This window comes from Sturnus vulgaris, chromosome 1 (genome assembly GCF_052056855.1).
Source record: "Sturnus vulgaris isolate bStuVul1 chromosome 1, bStuVul1.hap1, whole genome shotgun sequence".
In the NCBI taxonomy this organism is placed as follows: domain Eukaryota; kingdom Metazoa; phylum Chordata; class Aves; order Passeriformes; family Sturnidae; genus Sturnus; species Sturnus vulgaris.
In genome coordinates, this window is record NC_142243.1 from 10592501 (window position 1) to 10612569 (window position 20069).

Consider the following 20069-nt stretch of genomic DNA (forward strand, 5'->3'; position numbering starts at 1 on the left):
TCAGGGAACTGTGTACACCTGCCATGGATTCTCAGAGACTGAAGTGTCTCCTCGGGACCTTAGTAAACCGTGCTCAATAAAAAGCATTGCTGATGAATTTAAAATCTTATTTTGATAAGGCTTTTTGTAAAATATTTTTTTTTTATTAAGAGCTTTAAGTCTTATCCACTTGGTGTGTTGTTAACCTCCTGTACCACAGTTTCTATTACCAATATTTCCAGCTATGCTTCACACAACACAAATTGTTATTCAGGGTGGCATGTGCTCAGCAGGACACCTGCAGTGTTCCTATTTATACGACCATTTAGCTATTATTGGTTTGGAAACTGGAACTAGTGCATTAGTTTTTGATCTGTATTTTAACAGTGGGTGGTTTATATATGTTTTCTGGAACATACCTTGTGGTGAAAGATTGAAATTGAACTCTCAGTCACACAGAAAGGGGTTAAGAGAGAGAATTACAAACCGTGTGCACAAATCATCTCTAATTGAAGATCTAGCTGTGTTAATTGATTTTCATTTGCATTAATATGTAGCCTTTGAAGTAGCTTTTCTTAAGAGTTACCTTGTCAGGCTCAGCCTTCTGTTAACAATGGCTCTGGTCGACAGGCTAACACTAAAATAGATCTAAGAATGCCAATTTCTAACACTGACTTTTAGTCTTGCATTTTTATATGCTACATTTAAATACAGCTTAATGTGCTCAACTCATCCTATAAAATGCTACTTCAGACTCCCACTGCTAAATCCTGAAACAGTGCCTTAAGGCTACACTACCTTGCAGTACTCTGAACATATTCTCAATAAAGATTTCTTCCTATTCTCTAGCTTGTGGGTCCAAAAAATCCACAAATCTTAGCCATAGGACATGGGTAGACTGCTCACGATGTAATGCAAAGTTTGGAGGTCCTTTGTTACCATTTGTGCTGTTTTGTAGGTGAGGTAATTTAGATATTCAAGGTCTTTTTTTCACTTCTGGGCTGAATGTCACTTTTTTTGGTGAAGTTTGAGGAACTAGATGACCATTAACCTGGCAGCAAGAAAATACACAGTCTTTTAAAGGTGACCTTTTGAGAAGTGGTAGTAAGAAAACAATTTTAAGGCCAGAGCTTATAAAACAAACACTGAATTCTGGCTTTTATGTGCTGTTTAAAGACAGTGTTTGTGAGGACTGCTCCCTGCAAATCCTGCACAATGCAAAGTACCTCAGTTCCTCAGCCTGCATCCTGCAAGAGGACTCTGAAAGAGGACAAGTGCCACTGCTCATCAATTTATGAATAAATGTATACAATCTTCATGTGTGTAGATGTAAATTTGCTGCACGGAAGGCTGGCATCTCTCCAAAATAACGACATCAGCTCGACATCTAGTGAGCCACAAGGTGCTCTGTCCTGGCCAGAGTGTGAGGGGCCCAGTCCCCTGGCCGAGGTCTATCAAGGAAGAGGGTTTGGGGAAGAGTAGTGCAATGCAGAACTCTCTCCTGGGACACCCAGATAAGAACGAATTTTTGGAATAAACCCTAGTGTTGAATGCTTGCACCAAGATCCTCAAAACAGCTTGCCCATGTGAAGGTGAGGTGGTGACACAGGACCTGGGAACGCCTGTTCCTGCCATAGGTCTGCTGTGCTCTGGGGAGCTCTGGTGGCCTCCCTGTGCTCCAGCACCACTGCCATTCTCTACCAAACACTGGCAATGGCAAAGCACCAAACCTCTCTGTGCAGCTACCCAGGGCAGAACACCCTGCTATTTCAGAAGGGTTGACACTGGGAGAAATAATTTCTCTAGTTTTCTGCATGGAGAGAGAAGGAACCCAGGTGCTGGTGATGAGACAAATAAACTTGATGAGCTCAGAGCATGGAACAGGAAACTTTATAGAGAAAGGAGGTGTGTGTACTGCTAAATCTGAGTTATGGTGGGCCAAGAGAATGAGACTGGCCTGAAGCTCAGACAGTGTTTCCATGAGTCAGAGGACAAAGTGTGTCAAAGGGAAGGTGGTTTCTCTCCTCTGTGACAGACCCTGAATTTCCCTTCTAAGTCTGTCCAGAGGGGTGATGGACTTAAAAGAAGTGCATAGATCTTTGATATTTTGCCCATACCTTCACATTTCTTCTGCTGCAGGAATAAGAAGTAGAGACATTTGGAAATTCTGATTTTGTATATGCAACCGTGTGAACTGTTACCTGCAAATCTGGCACACACGTCCACACTGTGTGCTGTGGGAAGCCAGCAGGGAGGAGATGCTCAGTGCTGGGCTGGCTTTGTGCACCTGGAGACCATGTCACCGAAGGGGACACAGAGAGCCAGTGTCCCTGAGGCTCTGGGGCACCAAGGAGATACTGCAAATTCCACCCCTGCAGCTGGCATGTATCACCTGAACACGTATCAGTCCTGAACATTTCTGGGGGACAGACACAGAATGTAGTGCTTGGCTACTGTGTTTAGATCCTCAAAGTAGAGCTGAGCTCCAGAGATATCCTTGTTTCTTTTCCCCCCAAATGTGTGTATTTGTGTGTGTGTGTGCATATGACAATTTTCCTTCAAACATTTGTCTGCTCCCAAACAGCGACTGCAGAGACTCCCATTAGCAGCAGCATTAACCTTGCACTGACCTTGTAATAAGCAAGGTAGGAGCTAGTCCTGCATGCAGCCTTAGTGCAAGATACAGAGATGAAAAGAGGTTTAATTTGGCCCATTGTATGAATTTTGCTGTCACAAAAAGCCAAAAATTCTCTTAGGGTTGTAATGTCTCTGTCGACATAAACGTTTTAATATAGGTTATGATTAGCATCAAGAAAACATTAAATGACATAAATTTTTCCCCAAACAGAGCATTATTTTCAAAATTATTTTTCCTATGTTATTGCTGCTTTTTTGCAAATGTATACAATGTACGTTACAGACAAGAATGAAGGTCAAAAGGTGTAAGTGTAATTAATGAATTATGGGTTTAAAAATGTGGTTTAATCCTAAATCCTATGGCACCGAGAGCCTGAAGTCACTCCAGCTGCCCCGTGAGGCTCATAGGAATCATGTGTGCACAAGCTGACACTCTCTTGTGGTTTATCTGGGGATTCACAGACCCCAAACTTTAAATTTACACATATAAATGCATAGGTTTTAAAGCCAGAAGGAGCAACTAAGACCTAGTGCAACTTTCTTTATAACAAAGTTGCAGAATTTCACCTCATAATTCCCTGCCTGAGCCAAATAAAATGACTATTCATACCAGCAGAGCTTGTGCTTTAATTCAGTGAGGGAACAGGTACGATACCAGGGTGTTTATCCTGAGATCTCTACAAAGCCACAGAGCCCAAATAATACATACCAAGCATCAAATTCTCTCAAACTTGTGGTGATAGTAATAAAAATGGCTAAATGTCTTTGAATAACAAATAAATCTGATTAAACCACTCTCTGCTTATAGCTTTCCTGTGAGCAAGAAAGAACATAAATCGTTAGATACATGATTTATAGAATATTATTCGCTTTTCTCAGTAACTGTGCATTCTTGGGTCTTTGATATTCTGATAGCAATGCCCTTTGCAAATAATGCAAAATGATGTATATTTTAGCAGCTACTGGCTAGATTCTCAAGAGGAAACATTCTCTAATAGCACAGTGCTCCTGAGGGACTTTTACAAGCAATAAAATCCAAAGCATACAAGCGAGATTTTTTTGTCAAATCTCGCTTATACAAATATGAATTTCAGCTTCAAAGATCTCTTTTCTTCTCACTGCAAGACAAGCCCAGATAATGTGCAACCAGACTCTTGCATCCTGCAGACATTTAAAGAGTCAGCTACCTATGTGGTAGGGCAAATATTTGCAGTCTGAAAGGAGGCACAGACACCACCCACTGATCTCTCCAGTGGGGCAGGAGTGGGAAAGGGCCCTCATAGAGAAATCTCCTTTTCCACTGAACTCCTTTCCTGCCTCTGCTCTCTGTGACCAGAGGGGAAAAAGGCAGAAAACAGTCCTATATGTGCTGAAACAAAGGACAGGTGAAGAAATCTTTGATTTCTCCCCTTAAATGTGAGGATAATAATAATAAAAAATTATCGTAGATGGCATTTAATGTGGTAAACTGAAATCTGGGATGAAGTAGAATGCAGATTTTCTCAGCCTCTTTTTTAACTACACCCTACTGGTGAGAGTAAACATATGCTGTTGAAAGCAGGGAATAATGATTGCTGGGTTTTTTTGTTGTTGTTGTTGTTTTTTTTAACCTATGAAAATCCAAAGCTAATTTGAATTGCATTGAAAGGAAATTTTAAAAATTGCAGTTTTTCTTAAAATATTGAAATAATATTGTCAACGATGAGAGCTGCGAAATTTTTTTTTAATATTGGAAAAACTTTGTGGTAGATTCTTTTTTTCTTCAAAGACTTCAACGCTGTTTAAATGTGTGTCAACAATGAATGGATTCACTCAAAGTGCTTAGCAGCTGTGCCTGGAGAAAACCCAACTCCTGAGACTGCATTACTGTCAACATCCCCATCAACAGGAAACGTAATAGTGTTTGCAAAGCTGATATTTAATTCACTGGCTAATGACATTCAAAACCACAGAGTGTGCAATATTTCTATTCTTGAACTTAAAATTGTTTAGTTTTCTGAGTCCATATGAGTTTGAATTTGGAAAACTCAACTGCATCTACATGCAGCGGACGAGATCCACCAAACACAGTTTGAGATTTCTGTTATCTCCTCATGAATAAATGAAAAGATTACAGCAGAAGTTGCTCTTTACCCTTCATGCAAGCACAACAGTTGTAGTGATTACACTTAGCAGAGGGTGGATTTTGTGTCTGGTAGTATTTCCATTAGCTGGTTCACTTCTACATTTTTGTGACAAAATGGCAGGCTTTGCTAAGTTGACAGACTAATTTAGCTTTGGCAGGTCATCCAGTTAAAGCTAAGAGCACATTTATGCATTTGGATTAAACAAAATTTCTGTGATTTTCTTTTTTTGGAAAGATTATGTCTATGTTGGCCTTTAATAACTGGGCCAAATTTTTGACTGATGTAATTTAACCAAGTTCTTAGGCATGACATTCCAGCAGAGAATTTGATCATAAGATTTATTTTTTTATAGCTATAATGTGATTTATTTTATACGTAGAACTGCATCTATAGATAATGTGCATTTTATGAAGATAAATACACATACATGTATAGATACATACTAATAGTGCAATAACTATGCAGCCAAGCACACACATCTTGATTTTTGTTTGTGTTAGCCATCACTTGCTATTAGTTAACAACCTAAACTGAGAATAGTGAATGAGTTTACATTTTATTTGCTAACAGGGAATAATTACGAAATACTTATTGCATGGAAATTATTCTACATAAATATACTCTGTATTTACAGGACAGAGTAGAAACCCACAGAGGGGTCTAGGACATAAGAGCTCTTCAATGACATTCAAAATAGTAGAAATATTACTGGTGGCTTTTGGGGCACTTTATTCAATTGGGTGCAGATGAGCTAAGTTTATCTGCATGATAGTAGGTTTGCAAGTTTTGGGGTAAATGATCCAAGAACAGCAAAGTGGATGTATTTTAGTTGCACAGTGAAATTCTACTGGCAAAAAACCCTGCAAAGACAGTTCATATTTTTGTCACACTGTAATAAGCAACTAACGACCCACAGAGAATTTGGGAAAATGCCCTATTTACATTCCCTCCTATTTATATGGTCTGCTTTTGCATACAAAAGAGGTCTTTGTTTCTGCAAGGCTTGTCAGCACCTCCTGGCTGCTTCCCACTGGTCACCACAATTCCCTGTGGTAACGAGCTTCCACATGCAAAGACTTTTGCCGTGTGTGCCCATCACATACCTGGCGATTTTGTCTGTGCAGGACATGGTGATGAGCTGCTCTCCCAGCAGGACGCCGTCCCACGTCTGCGCTGCGTTGTGACACCGCACGGGAATGGTTCCCTCTCCAGACTCGATCTTCGTCCGCAGGTGCCCACGGTATTTCCTCACTATGTGCTTGCTGCTGTTCACTGGGCAGAATAAACACAAGAACGACAATAGTTGAATATTTTTTGAAAGGACCTGAGAGGCTGTGTTGATGTCATTGCTTGCATTTGCAGAATCACCTGTGAAGGTCCTTTAAATTGGATGCAAAATTAGATGAGATAACAGCCCAAGAAAGCAGTGCAGTGCAGAAAAGAAGGGGCTCCTAGCATGGTTTTCTTTTCACATCCATCAAAGCTTACACAAAGCACACACTGAGCTTATGTTCCCCTTCTATTTCCCTTATATATTTAAAAAGAAGATAGGTGCTCTGTCTTTTTAAGAACCAGTACAATTTCTCATTTTAGGATTGAGTTGTGATGGATGAATATTTGAAAAATCTTGGTCCAATGAGTGTCATCAAGGACACAGCTACATGATGCAAACCAGTCCAGTACTTTACTGTGATATTCAGTGACATTTCCCAAATAATTTCAGAAGTGAGGTTTTGATTTGTTATCATAAAATTTCACTGAAAAATTCTGAAACGCTAAAGGTTTATACTCTGGATCAAAGGCAAATCAAAACTTGTTGTTCATTGCTGGCTGCAATTCCTCTTACAGTCTCCCTGAAGTGAGGTACCTTCCTGCCTAGTGTTGTACCAAGATATTTTATCACTTCTGTGATATATATTTGAGTGCAAGGCAGTGGCCCCTGGGTGGCACAGGGCAAGCAGCTAAAGCACTTGTCCTGCACCATGATGAACTGAGTCCTGCAGATATGCAGTAAATACAAAAGATAATGACATTTCAAAAGCACTTCACCTTCATTATTATGAAAAGAGAAAAACTGAAGTTCATTATCAAAATCACTCCTACACTCTTTACACTCCTACTTTACCCCTGGTTATTTTGGCTGTAGAAGAATAGGAAGAAGCAGCAAGGGAATCCTCTGGGTCTGCTCACTGCCTCACCCTCAGAGGGTTTCACTGGGGTCACCTTGTCCCTGAAGCAGACCTTGCACAGTTTCCCTCTAGCCCAATAACCAAGGACAGTTCATTATGGCCTCTGCAGTCAAGGAAAAGGAGTGCTGCATTTACAGACATGAAGCTTTTGCCCATATTGCCAACTGTCCTGTGTATTTTTCCATGCCAGCTCCTCATCTGGACCAGAAGGTTTCTCCTTGTGGAGGTGATGCTCCTCAGTCCTCAGTGGGCTGTGGGGCTGAGTGCTTCTGCCACTGAGTAACACCAGTGTGTCAGAGGTTGTGGGGCTGATGGCACCTCTGGCTGAGAGCAGCTGGCTCTGTGCACCATCCCCAGTGCTGCTGGAAGCAATGGACTGACTGCTGCCAGTGGGTGGTACAGAAAGGGAGAGGAATAATAAATTGCTTCAGCCTATTGGGATTAGCAGAAGCAGCAAACACATGTAGAGCAGCAGAGTCAGCTGTGACCTGCCAGCACATGGGTGGCTGGGACCCCAGCAATCATTGCCTCTTCTCCATTCCTGCTTTTTTAGAATTTAAGATGGGTGTGTGTGTCAGCAGTGCGATGGGGCAGGTATCAAATGGATTGCTTGGCCATGAGCAACAATGGTTTCCACCCAAACTCCATCTCCATCATATACAAAATACAGTTTGGAAATACTGTTACAGTAATGCTGCTACAGCATCTGAGTTTGGGCAAGAGTGGTTGTTGCACTGCCATCCCCATCAGCAGCCATGTCATCCCAGCAGCAGGGGATGTGGAGGGTCCTTGTGCCCAGCTGTCAGCACCTCACAAATCGAGACACTGCAGTAATCACCTGACTTGGAGTATTGTGGCTTTTCAAACCCAGTGGTAGAAACTGGGAACAGTCAATGGAGAAATAAAAAAATCTAATAAGCAAAAGTGCCACAGTCTCAGAAATGTCGCAGATCCCTCTGTTCTCAAATTTTCTGGTTGTGCCAACGCTGTCAGGAAACCGTTTCCATGACCATGTGTGCAGATCCCTTGTACACCCCCTTTCCTGGGATGCTAAGTGCAGTATCATTCAGAGGATGCTCTTTGGACTGTAGTAGTTATTTGGGAACTGCTCCATATTTTTGCTGGGACTCTGCAAGGAAACATTTTTTAAAAACATGAAACAGCAGTGAGCAGCATTTTTTATTATTAAACCACAGGGTCGTGGGAAAGATACCATGAAATTTGGACAACAAAAGTAGAAAGTGATCACTTCTGCTTAGCAAACACATCTAGCTGAACAACAGTGAGAAATGTCTACCAAAACCACTTTGCTTTGTCTGCACATACTGAGAACTGATGGCACAGCAGAGCAAGATCTCTGCCAGGGAAGCAGTGAAGAGTGACTCAAGAGGCTATTGCTGTTTGGCTGGTGGAAAGTATAACTTCAAGCAAACCAGTTCTCTTTTCCTAAGCTTTCCCACAGGTATAATGAAGATAATGATGCTTCCTTCTTATGCAAATTCATTTAAAGGCACTGCTCAACAACTATTTATGAAAAACACATGCTATCTTTCCAGGAAAGATCTACCACAGGAGTCCACCAGCTGGAAATCCCTCAGGATAAAATTAGGTTTTTACTGTTTCCTTCTCCAACTTTTAAGAAAAATATTTTCTCTTGTTCCACTTTTCCCATTTCTTATCTCTCTAGATTCTCCTCTCTTTCTCAGCTCCTGCTCTGAGCCTCCCCTGTGGGTGCCTTGATCTCCTAGATTATTCTCTTATTCAAGCAATTCAGTGTGTTGATTCACCCACATTTCCCATACATGCAAAGAGATATGTAACTGCTAGGGAATTTTACTGAGTGCAGTATAAGATGAGCAGCCCATCATTTATGTGGCTTTGATTTCACTACATAAATGTTACCTCAGTGAGGGGCAAAGCATCCCATAATATGCTGACAGAGATAAGGAGAGAGTTCAGGGGGAAAAGCAGCAGGATTGCAAACAGCTGTGGAGCAGCTGGGGAATTTAAAGCATAGACCAAAAATTTTTAGGGAGAGGGATATGAAAGACTTCTGTAAGTTCGGGGGGTCTGTTTATTTAATTTGTCATTTTTCTATCTGATCTCAGGACCGAAGGAAGTAAAAAATCCAAAGCACTCTACATCTAGTTGTTCTCACAGCACCTCAACCCCGGACTGCAAGTGCCAGAAAGTGAACAATAAAGTTTCTAAAAAGCACTTGAAGTGTGCAAGTGCACTGATAGTCTCAGTTTGTGAATGCTCATATTGCTCAGCCATGTGTCCAGCTTTGCTCCCTGTCCCTGTGCCCTGCCCAGGGTGCAGCCCAGCAGCCGGTGCTGGCTGATAGGATTCAGCATTTGTAGCAGTGTACACTCACCCCAGGATACACTCCCACAGCTCTGATAAGGGGTTTTAGCTGCTCAACTGCTATTAAATTCAATGAATAGGGTGTGACTCAAACCTAGCACCGTGCTGCCTGTCTCAGGCTGCTCACATTGCTGGGGTAGTTGGGACATATGCTCCCAAAGATCATCTGTGGCATTTATATAAAATACCAATAACCCAAAGCTATGAGTGCTTTCGGATTGCCAATGATTAAATAAATCCAAATCTGCAACTGGAACATACTGAGTTCTTTTTTAGCATGTCATTAAGTAGCACAGGAAGATATAACCAGAGGAAAAGATGAGGCTCTATGAGTTTTTGCATGAAGCTGCAGACAAACTCCAGCATAGAAGCTGCTTGTCAGCAGTAAAAAACGTGGTCCACTTGCTGGAACAGCCTGCTATGGATCATTTTAATGCAGTCTCAGAAATATATTTATTTATGCATCTTAAAGTTACAAACTACAGCCTACTGCTGTTCTGCTGTTCAGTATGATCAAAACATCAGTGACTATAAGCATTTCTGATCTTTGCTGTGCTGGTTCTCCAACTGCTTAATCTCAGTTAATTGCAGGGGAGAAGGCGTCTGTGGATGCCACTTCAACCAGAACAAAATGTCAATTCAAACCAGAATTGGAAAGGACAAATTTAAAAATCATTTGGAGTGGATTTATGATGTGTGCTACACTCAGATGTGGAAATTACTCCTGAGAGTTCTTAGGATAAAAAGGTGCCGGATTAATTAATGGATTAGAAATGTACACAGACAGGTGCCTTGTATTTAAAATCAGTGAAACCCTCTGATTTCAAGCCTCAACCCTTATTTTTGTATTTGCTCCAGGACCAGTTCTAGCTCAGAAGGTAATGAAAAAAGCCACTCCATATTTATTATTTAGTTAACGAGTGAAGAGGAAATGGACGGTGATTAAACAGAATCACACGAGTAAGGATCCATCTGAAATTTTGCATGACTGCCTCAGAGGTTCATTTTCTGTTTCCCTGCTTCAGTAGAAGCTGTTCTCTCTTCAGGAAAGAAGAAATAAAACAGTCTATCTTGCATTTTTTACAGTGCTGGACCCTCCCCCCCTCAGCATGGTTTATAAAGCTTCCTTAGAGCAGTGTGAGACAAAGGGGTGGAAAGAAGAGTGTTAACATTTGACTGCCTTTGTATTTTGATTAGAGATGCACTTTCCTCAACCAGATGCTGACTAAATGTACAACATTACTATTTCTGGAAGTGTTGAAGTGAGAATCACAGCACAATGAACACTTTGGATGTGTCTGCTCTGCTCGGCAGGGTGGCTGGTCAGATAATTCCCTGCTGCACTGTGCTTTGGTGACCAGCACAGAGCCAGGCTTAAATGCCATGGGCCAGCTTTGGAAAACAAGAAACTTTAGGAAATAAGTTTGAATTTGTGAAAAAAAGGGTCTACAGAGCTGCCCCTGCAGTGGGGCGTGTGTCAGAGATGTGTCCTTCCCAGAAGGGAACAAAGAGCCTGTCTTGTACAGATGAAACAGGATAAAAGCATGTCCAGATGAATACCTAAGTCAAGATATGACTTTTAAATATAGGCCATGAGGGATATTGCACCTGAAGGCAGTCCTAGCAGAGATTTGCTTGATCCCAGAGCCATGTGGCACCAATCACATTGCAGCAGATTTCAGTTTAGATTTTTGGTTTGGACAACATCATTAATCCTATATACAAATAAAAATGCTGAATATGTACTTTATATGACAATTTTACAGACCTGGGATACCTGTAATTTTTAGAATGGAAATTTACATTGGAGATTGAACTTCTTTACCTTGTCCCTTCTCCCTGCCTCTTTCTTGGCCGAAATGCTGTCTTTGGACAGTAGTCCCTAACCTGAGAGAATCCATGACCTGATAAATGATGTTTCCTTTGGCATATTACTTTTTCTTCTTTTCACTAACCTTCAAATAACAATTTTCACTCGTTCTACTTCTTCCATAATTTTTCATCTGCCAATAGTTTCTAGTGATGTACTGACAAGGTGTGATAGCAAAGTCAATTTGCCTATCCATAGATTATCAATATGTGGCATTTAATCCAGAAGAAGTAGTCAAGAGAAAACTGGAAATTTGGACCCACAAGAAGAGAAAGGAAACAAATGCATTATTTTTCTTTGTCTGCTCTAAGTACATATTAATTATTTTTTTTAAAAATTGAATTGTGGTGTTAGAGACAGTAACTGTAGGAAGGTGTAAGAATGGTATTCCAGCATATTAAAGTTTATCAGTGAGTGTTTTAATGAAAACTTTTTATTTTGGTCCATCAAAATCCCTCCATATATGATTACTGAGCGGGGAGATTTCATTTGTTTAGATAATACAGCACTTTCACAAAGAGTTTTTATTATTTTTGTAAGTTAATATGAAATGTATTGAAAGCTCATCCTAGGGAGAGGTGCCAAAATACCTTCACTGAATCTATGCTAGAGCAGAGAATGACACTCCAACACATGAAATCCATTTTAGCCTCAGACTAACTTCTAAGTAAGCCTGGACTCTCAGCAGGCTTTAATACCCTGAGAGGAAAAAAAATCTGAGAGAAATAGCTCAAAGCCTACAAACAGGTTTTCTCTAATGTCTGTCTTCGAGGAATGCCTGGGATCAAAATGTGAGTAACTAGTTAAAATTCACTTTAAAACAATTTGCTGGCAGCAAAGTCATGCACAGCTTCCTCTGAGAGTTATAAATGACTGTTGCAGGCAAGGAGGAATGAGCAGTACTGGGCCAGGTGTCAGGGAAATTCTTTGTGCCACCTTACAAAGCCAGGCTGTGGACTCCAGCCTGCTCTGGAGTAGAAAAGCATTAGAATGTCGAAGCCAAAAGTACAAGATTTATCAGTGGGATTAAGATTCTGTGCATGTGGCAATCAAGGAAAGTACAACTCAAACACTTCAATATTATTATTTTTAATTACTAATTGCTCCTCTTGTCTGAAATCAGACATGTCTCGCCGTGGCTTTGAAAGTGCAGCTGCTCCCACAGAGCGAAGTCTAGAGATCTGCCAAAGGGCTGTGAGAGGGCTCTGAACTCTCTGAGGAGAAGACTTCTGCCTCTGGAGCCTCCACCAGGCTGGTCACCAGGCAGAGAGGGCCACTAGCTGGTCTCAGCAATGCACAGCTCATCTCTGACAGTGTGCAGAGGTGCTGCTTGTTCCCAGGTCAGCAGCTGATCAAAGCCAGTGGCTGGAGAGTGGAGATGAGATGCTGCATCCAGCAGAGACCAGGGGGAACCAGCTATTCACCCATGTCCTAAGCTGTGCATCATTGTGGCTTTCATTTTTTTGTTAATGAGAAATGTTTTCTCTCAAAGCTAGAGACCTTTTAAATATACTTTGTGTGAAAAATATATCAACATCACTGGAATTGCCTGTTTGGTGACAATTCTCTCTTCTGCCATATTTTAATCAAGAAGTTTACACAAACATAACTAGAATGTGTTATTCATCATAACCCTCTTTCTTTTATCAACAAAACATGCTGCTATTCATGTGGCTTTGGGATTTTGTTGCAGTTGGGAAATTGAAATCTTCAAGGATGATTTAAGGAAAATGTTGTGGAAGAAGTCAACAAAATATGAAAACAGCAAATGAACCCCATGAGACAGAAACAAGAGCAATCTGTCAATACTGCAGACAGATTTTCAGCCACACTATGGTTGGTATGAGTCTAGAGAGACTGTGGCTCCTTATGCATCACCAGATATATCCTAATTCAGCTTCTGGAGCTCTGGAGTCCTATGATCTTTGGCTGAAGAAATTAAATCTTGATCACCAGAAAATGGCTCCTATTGACCTTAAAAATCTGTGGACGAAAGTTGCTAAATTATTTTGAATAATTTTATAGTAATGCATAGAATATACAATGTTTTCCATTTTAGTATTCTACTCTCAGCACTAACTACCCTTTCTCAGAGCTGTGATTGCTGGATCCCTTTTATTCCTATTTTACAGGTATAGAAATAGAAATTGCCAGAGTGAGGTGAGTTGCCCCAGCCTGGCTAGAGAAGGCAGCTTGCAGGATCATGGTAAGAATTAAATTGTTTGCTACTCACCCAGATGTCTTCAGATTTCTCTCCTAAGATTCTAAGAAACTTTCCAGAAGTCTAAGGACTTCCAGAACTCCTACAAAGATCTTAACTGGTCCTGGAGCTGCCTGATAAGCTTTCTAAAACTCAGATTATGAGTTTTACCTGTAATTCCCACTCAGTGGAAGGGCAAATTAGACTAAATTAGATCTGAGTGGGTGTAGTTTTCACCCACAGAAATTTTTCCCAACTATGGTTTGATATTTTCCACCCAAAAAATCTGTGCCTTATTTAGGTGCATATCTGTAGTAGGCTATGAGATGTTGGGGTGGAATGGGGGAATGTCCAGGAGCATTGCTCTGTTTTTCTCTGCTGCAAAGGGCTTTGGAGACACAATCATTCCTTGGGCTGGACAAACCTGGGGAAAAGGAGCTTTTCTTGGTGAAATTTTCTACTGCTATTCTGAAAAGTTCTCAGGCATGGTCTTTTGCTGATTAATGTAGCCTTTTTATCACGTCTGAACACTGCATCCAAATGCAGTGTTTTACAAAGCAGCAAAACCCATAACAAAGCAGAATCAATAAATACAGTGCAATGCCCTTCGGCAATTCAAGCATTCTGTTAAAATTAGAATCTGATTATAGCTGTGGAAACCTGTTTTCCTGAATCCTAACAAACACATTTTGCTTTACATGAAAGCTTTTCAAAGCTGTGGCCAATGCTGGCTCTGAGCAATCCATAGTTTTCAGCATATTCTTTCTCTTTTCCTGGATAGACACACACTGCACTGACATATACTTCTAAAAATCTTATTTTCTACTTTAAACTCCCCCTGAAACAACAAAACTCAAATAAGCAAAAGCAGCCAAGAATATCACAAGGAGAAGGAATTGGGACATTTTCAATGCATTGTCAAAGGCAAAGAGTTTTCTCATGATGTGTCAGTTCTGACAAAGTTTTAAAATACAGAGTTAAAAAAGGGAGCTGTCTAGCCCAGCTGAGAGGGAATTCACTGATCCAGGACTTGAGAGACACAGATTCAAGTTTTTATTTGATTCTAAGTGGCCTTGAATGAAAAAGCCTACCCTGAACTAGGCATGGGAGGAAATGAAACAGGGTTTTCCTACCCCTTGTTACTGATGACCAGGGGATATGAGAAATATAAGATGTGATCCCAGTTTTACACAATTATTTTCTTTTAAATTTTGCCTGACAGGTTTTGATTTCTTTCCAACCAGTCAGTACTTTGAGACCCGAAAATTGTCCATGAAATGAAGCTGTTATTCACCAGTCAGCTTCAGCAAAACTCCACTACGAACCAAACTACCCAGCCTGGTGGAGATTAATAATGGAATATAAAGGAATAGCAAACTTTTACAGGTTGATTAATTGTACTGAAAGCTTCAGGACTCCAATGCAGTGATATGAGAGCCTCTTTCCAAGGTGCATCCTGTGCTCTAGCATGATAATACCAAAATTAAAACCATGAGTGCTTTCACAGCTCTCCTAAGCCTGGACACCACCAGTTTCTCTGGCAGGTTTAGGGGCTAGAACTGACCTTTGGGATTGGCATGACAGGCCATGTAAGGCATCAGAGCACTCCTTTGGGTTACCAAAGTGATGGGATTTCCAGAACATGTGCACCATATATTTCCAGACGCTCCGGCACTGCTGCTCTGTCTGAGCAATGGGTCCATCAAGATGGTGCAGCTGCTGCTTCTGCAGCTTTTTCCTCAGGTGGCATCAGGAGGGCTCAGGGTTCACAGCAAAGGCCTTGGGCCAGTCACTGTCTCCATTCTGGTACCTCTGGCAGGAGTTTCCCCCCTCTTTTCCATTCTCTCCCTTCCCTGAAGCCTTGCATGAGCAGAGAGTGAGTAGGAGAGGCTGGGGGAGGAAAAGCTTCTTGCAGCACTGGAGATGGCTCCAACCAGTGCCTGCAGGTCCTGTGTGGGTGCTGTGCATTGGAGGAAGCAAAGGGGCTTCACTCATTCTGAGAGTTCCCCCACCCCTCACAGGCTTTATGTTGCTGTCTCTCGCCCACTTCCCCATCACAGCTGAACATCACAGACCCACTCTCTCCCTCCAACTCTCCCATCCTCACTGTGGCCCTTCTGTCCCAGGGTCCCACTGATTCCTCTCAGCCACACTTTCTTCTGAAATCCCTTTGCCCACCTTCCCTGGAAGAAAAAATCTCCCCCACAGTGCTAGCATGGATTTGTTTTAGATCCTGGAAAGAAATCTTTGAACTGTCTGCAGCACCACTTCCACACCTAGAAAGCCCTGAGCTAAATCAGACCACTGCTCAGACCTGCACTGCTTGTGGGGACAGACCACAGCTGGGCTCTGCTGTCATCTTTGCCCATCCTGACGAGGAGCACACTTCACCTCTGCTCCCAGCCATGCATGAAGTGTGTAAGTGAGGGAGAAAATTAACCAGAGAGAATTGTCCTGTGACCATGCACTCCATCCCAAGCTAACTTGAGTGAAAGCAGTCACACTGCAACTGCATTTCAGCAGCCTGGGAAGATCAGGTTAGAAAACAGGGCAATTACATATAAACCTCATGTCTGCTAACAGTCTTGAGCAGGGACAAATGCTCCTTGACAGACCAGCCTCAGGTCAGCTGTAGAAATTTGCTGCATTTCCTCTGTGTTTACTTTGGTAGATTGAGGCTGGGTCAGTGGCACAAGCAGAAGGGGCCATCGCTTCCACGGAATGTGACCTCAAAGGAGGCTGGGAAAGAGTGCTGTGCTCATACCTGAACCCAAACCTTTTGGATAAGACCCAGTCCAGTCTTAATGAAGTGGAAGGACAATTTCCTTCCACCTTCTTTAATACTAATTCCCTAGCCTTGAAGTAATGCAAGAGCCTCTTGCTGCATCTGCAATTTCTGCAGCATCCTTTATATGACAAAGCAATCTGGGCTGACCACAATAACTCATCCAAAGCTAAGATTATTTCTCCTGAGGCAGTATTCAGCACTACAGTCTACAGTGGTGTATGCATTTTTTTTTCAGTTTCCTGTTACTTCTGGGCTTGGTTCTGTATGATAATTTTCTTCTTAGATCCCCCAAGGCATTGTTCTGCTCAGTCATATGAAAAATAGGAAAATAATGCACCTTCATCCCAGTTCCACAGACGGGCCATTCATCAGCATAAAATCAACTTTATAGCCTAGGAGGAAGCTTCTCCATGCACCAAATAGCTAGAATTTCCAAGATGGTTTCCCCAAGCTGCATCAGGTCAACAGCTGTGACAGAGAGATGTGATACCTGGGAGCAATGGGAACAAAAAATAGTGTCCAAGTCCAAGGGATGACTATGGTTATCCTCAATTTTTGTAATGGGAAAGTTTATAATTTTGTTTGAGCCTGAATTTTCTTATAGCTCCAGATACCTAATTTCTTTTCAGATCACTGAGTTACTTACATGGTTCTTGAAGTGCTTTCCCCTTTACCATCTATTTACAAGAACAGAATTTGTCCATTTAATTAAACGTGGGATTGGCAAAAGGCAGAGATTTCTTCCCCTTGCACATCCAGAAATGTTCACCAAACCAAATGGTTTGGGGAGTGATTCAAGCTCAGCTACTGCCATAAACATCCTCATTGTATTTCCATCTGATAACTTCCTGCAGGACAGTAAATGCTGAATTCTGTGGCTGAGACTCTCATGACAGTTTTGGGAGATCATCAGACTCCTTAGAGAGTGACTGTGTGAATCTGGCCTTCTCCAGCCAGTCTGATCAGGATATGACTTTCAGGGATCTGGCCTGGGGATGACAAAACCTGGGTCAGTCCCATCTGAACACAGAGTGCTGAGTTACTGGTGTAACTCAGAGCAAGGCACCCCTTCACAGCAGCCCTGGATCTGAGGGCTAACCGCATTTTTTTCTGAGAATGGAAAGTAAAATCCAGCAGCCAGAATCACAAGCAGGGAAAGTAGAAGTCTGCCCAGTGAAAGCACGCTTGAAGTAGAGAGCACAGATGTGTCTTCCTGTACTTTTCAGTTCCCCAACTCTCTGAAAACTGCAGTGCACATCTCCTCATCACATCACCTACCAAGGCAATTATTTGGCTCACGTGGTTGCAAGCAGGTCCTGCTTAGATGAGACTTCTGTCAAATGTGTGTGCATGAGAGCTTCAGCACAGCTGTAGGTTAATAGACAAGCAGGAGAAAAACCCCATGTGGAGCAGATGCAATGGTGTGTTTCAGACCTAAAGGAAGTGTGGGATAAAACAGGAGCTGGGCTATCAAGGAGTCAATGGCACAAGGCAATACAGCATGTTAGCAAGAGATAGAAAAGCAGCCCAGGGGAGAAGAACTGAGACAAGCCCTGGGGCAGATTCTGTTTGTCTCTTTGGTGATCCATGTAGTGAAAAAGAGAGGGCACATCTCTAGAAAAAAGATGGACAATGAGGTAAAGTACTGCCAGGGAAGGAGTGGGGAAGTAGAGGGTTTTTTTAGTTCAAATTTTTAAGCAAATAATTTTGCTTCTCAAGAGACTGAAAAAAAACAAAAAAACCCCTCCAATGAGTCAAGAAGCACTAAATTAGCTAATATGGTGCTCTAGCAAATCGAGGGCTTGATTATTCTGTGGTTTGCCCTAGATTTAGGAGAAAGTGTAAAATATGCAACAAATACTATAGGGTGAGCTGCCCCCAGGGCTCCACCTCAGGAGCTGGAGTGTGTGTGTGCCATAATGGGGAACAGCAGCTCCCTTAGGCCCTTCAGGAAACCCACATTAACTTGATGCTGTGATACTGCCCTTGGGAGAGCCCAGGAATCCAGGCAGACCTGGCTCAGATGGACATGAAGGGAGAAGGCACCAGAAGGGGAGATGTCCCAGGCTCCCTGAGCTGCAGACCTGAACTGAAGGAGGGCAAGAAGCTGAGTCTGTGAAGGAGCAAATAGAATTGTGAGGAGACAGGGATGTGCTGCCTTTTTGTCATATAACTGTGCTACAACCTTGAGGCTGACCTTGGAAAATGATGGAAAAGGTCTTGGGAAGGAGACTGACTGGAGAGAATGAGCCAGGACAAACCCATAAAAAGCATCAGAAACCCCTGTGGCATTTCCCAGTTTCATATTCCTGCAACACCACTGACCCTGGCTGGTTTCCTCTCCTGCTCTCAGCTGCTCTTGCCTCTTTCTCCTCAGCCTCTTCCCCTGCTCTCTCAGATTGTACCTTCTTCCAAAGCTCTCACTTCACTTCCTGTAAATCCAATCTCGTTCCAACCTGCTGACCTACAGGCACCAAAAAAGAGTCAGAAAACCCCTCCCTGCTCAAAGCAGCCTGGTCCAACTGGATTATATCTCTCTTTTAGAGCTGCCTAAGGATGTTATCAACAAACAAGTCAGCTTACTTGTGATTCAAGAAGGCCATTTCTTCAAATTAAAGTATTATTGTATCTCTTTATCCCTAATCTTTACTTTCCTGCATGAAGCTGGCAAGGGTGTGAGCTCCCTGGACCTCTCCTCTGCATTGCAGCTCTCAGACTTGTACACATGTCACAAACTTGGTACTCTGCTCTATCCAGTAAGAAGTAAACTGAGTTTCAAAAGCATGCCAGCTTACGTCCTCCCTTACCAGAACAAAGCTCATAAGAAGGAAATGTGAGGCCTCCCTGAGGGTGCTGGAAAGACACGGTGGATAATAGGAAATTTTCGGAAGGAGATTTGAGAAGTGGATTTTACTCACTCCCTATATTGATAAAGGCTTATCACATTCCTTCTCAAAACCAGGAACCACATGGTGAGACACCGTTTTTAAATGTTAATGCATCTTTAGAGAATAATCAGTAATGTTTGATGGCTTGTGCTAGCTCTAGGAGAGGTTTCTTTGTTGTTTAAGAAATGAAACAGCATTCATCTGGAGTTTCTTGTCATTACTGGATGAAAGAAAGGTTATTTCTTTAGGAAAAAAAATAGAGGAAAGAGAAGATCTGAATGATAAACATTATAAAATACTTATCTTCCCAGATGTCTCTGGGATAATGTGAGCTGAAAGGAAATGCTTATCTCACTGAAGGACAGCTTTTGGTAACACGGCTTTCTACGCAGTGCTAAATTATTTTAAGAGCACAGGACAAAGGCAGAGGGATCTGTTTAAAAGAGTGAATTACAACCCAGGTGTAGCATCTCTTCAGGTCCTGCTACTGAATCACTGTGTGACCTTGGCTAAGCCACAGAGACCTTTCTGCCTCAGCTTCTGCTTGGGAAAATAACTGATGTAAGAGCCAACAGGAAAATTATTTTCATGATTATCTACAAGTTTACTGTCTGTGTCATGTACTGCGTGATTATATATTTTTAAACATGGCTGCTTGTATATCTTGTTATCTACAGAAGCATTCCCTCATTAGCTGGGAGATTTATCTGGTCTTTGAAGAAATCCATGAGCCAAGCAGGGTTCACCTCCAGGGCTGGGTTCAGCTGCATATAATCAGGCAGCATGGGCTGTCAGCTGCCCAAAGCACCAACCTCCTCATGCCAAGAAGAGCAGAATCCAGCCTGGACAGCCTCCAGTTGCTCTTGAGAATGGACCACAGTTTAAAAATAATTACAGATTTTAGTGCTTCCAATTGTGATATCAGCTAAGGGGTACCCCAGGAAACCCGTCTTCTAGAAAACATGAGTGCCTTTAACCAAACATAAAGCCTTTTTAGATATCTCTTGATACAACTATACAGTGGG

The 20069-nt window shown here is 42.0% G+C and overlaps 1 protein-coding gene across 2 annotated transcripts in view; it reads right to left on the reverse strand.

Moving 5' to 3' along the window:
- Positions 1-20069, reverse strand: part of ADARB2 (adenosine deaminase RNA specific B2 (inactive)) — a 302737-nt gene that overhangs the window by 15564 nt on the left and 267104 nt on the right. For both annotated transcript variants that reach the window (XM_014872263.2, XM_088159352.1), the window contains one exon: positions 5846-6014. In XM_014872263.2, the coding sequence (XP_014727749.2) occupies positions 5846-6014 (169 nt within the window). The remainder of the gene's footprint in view (positions 1-5845; positions 6015-20069) is intronic.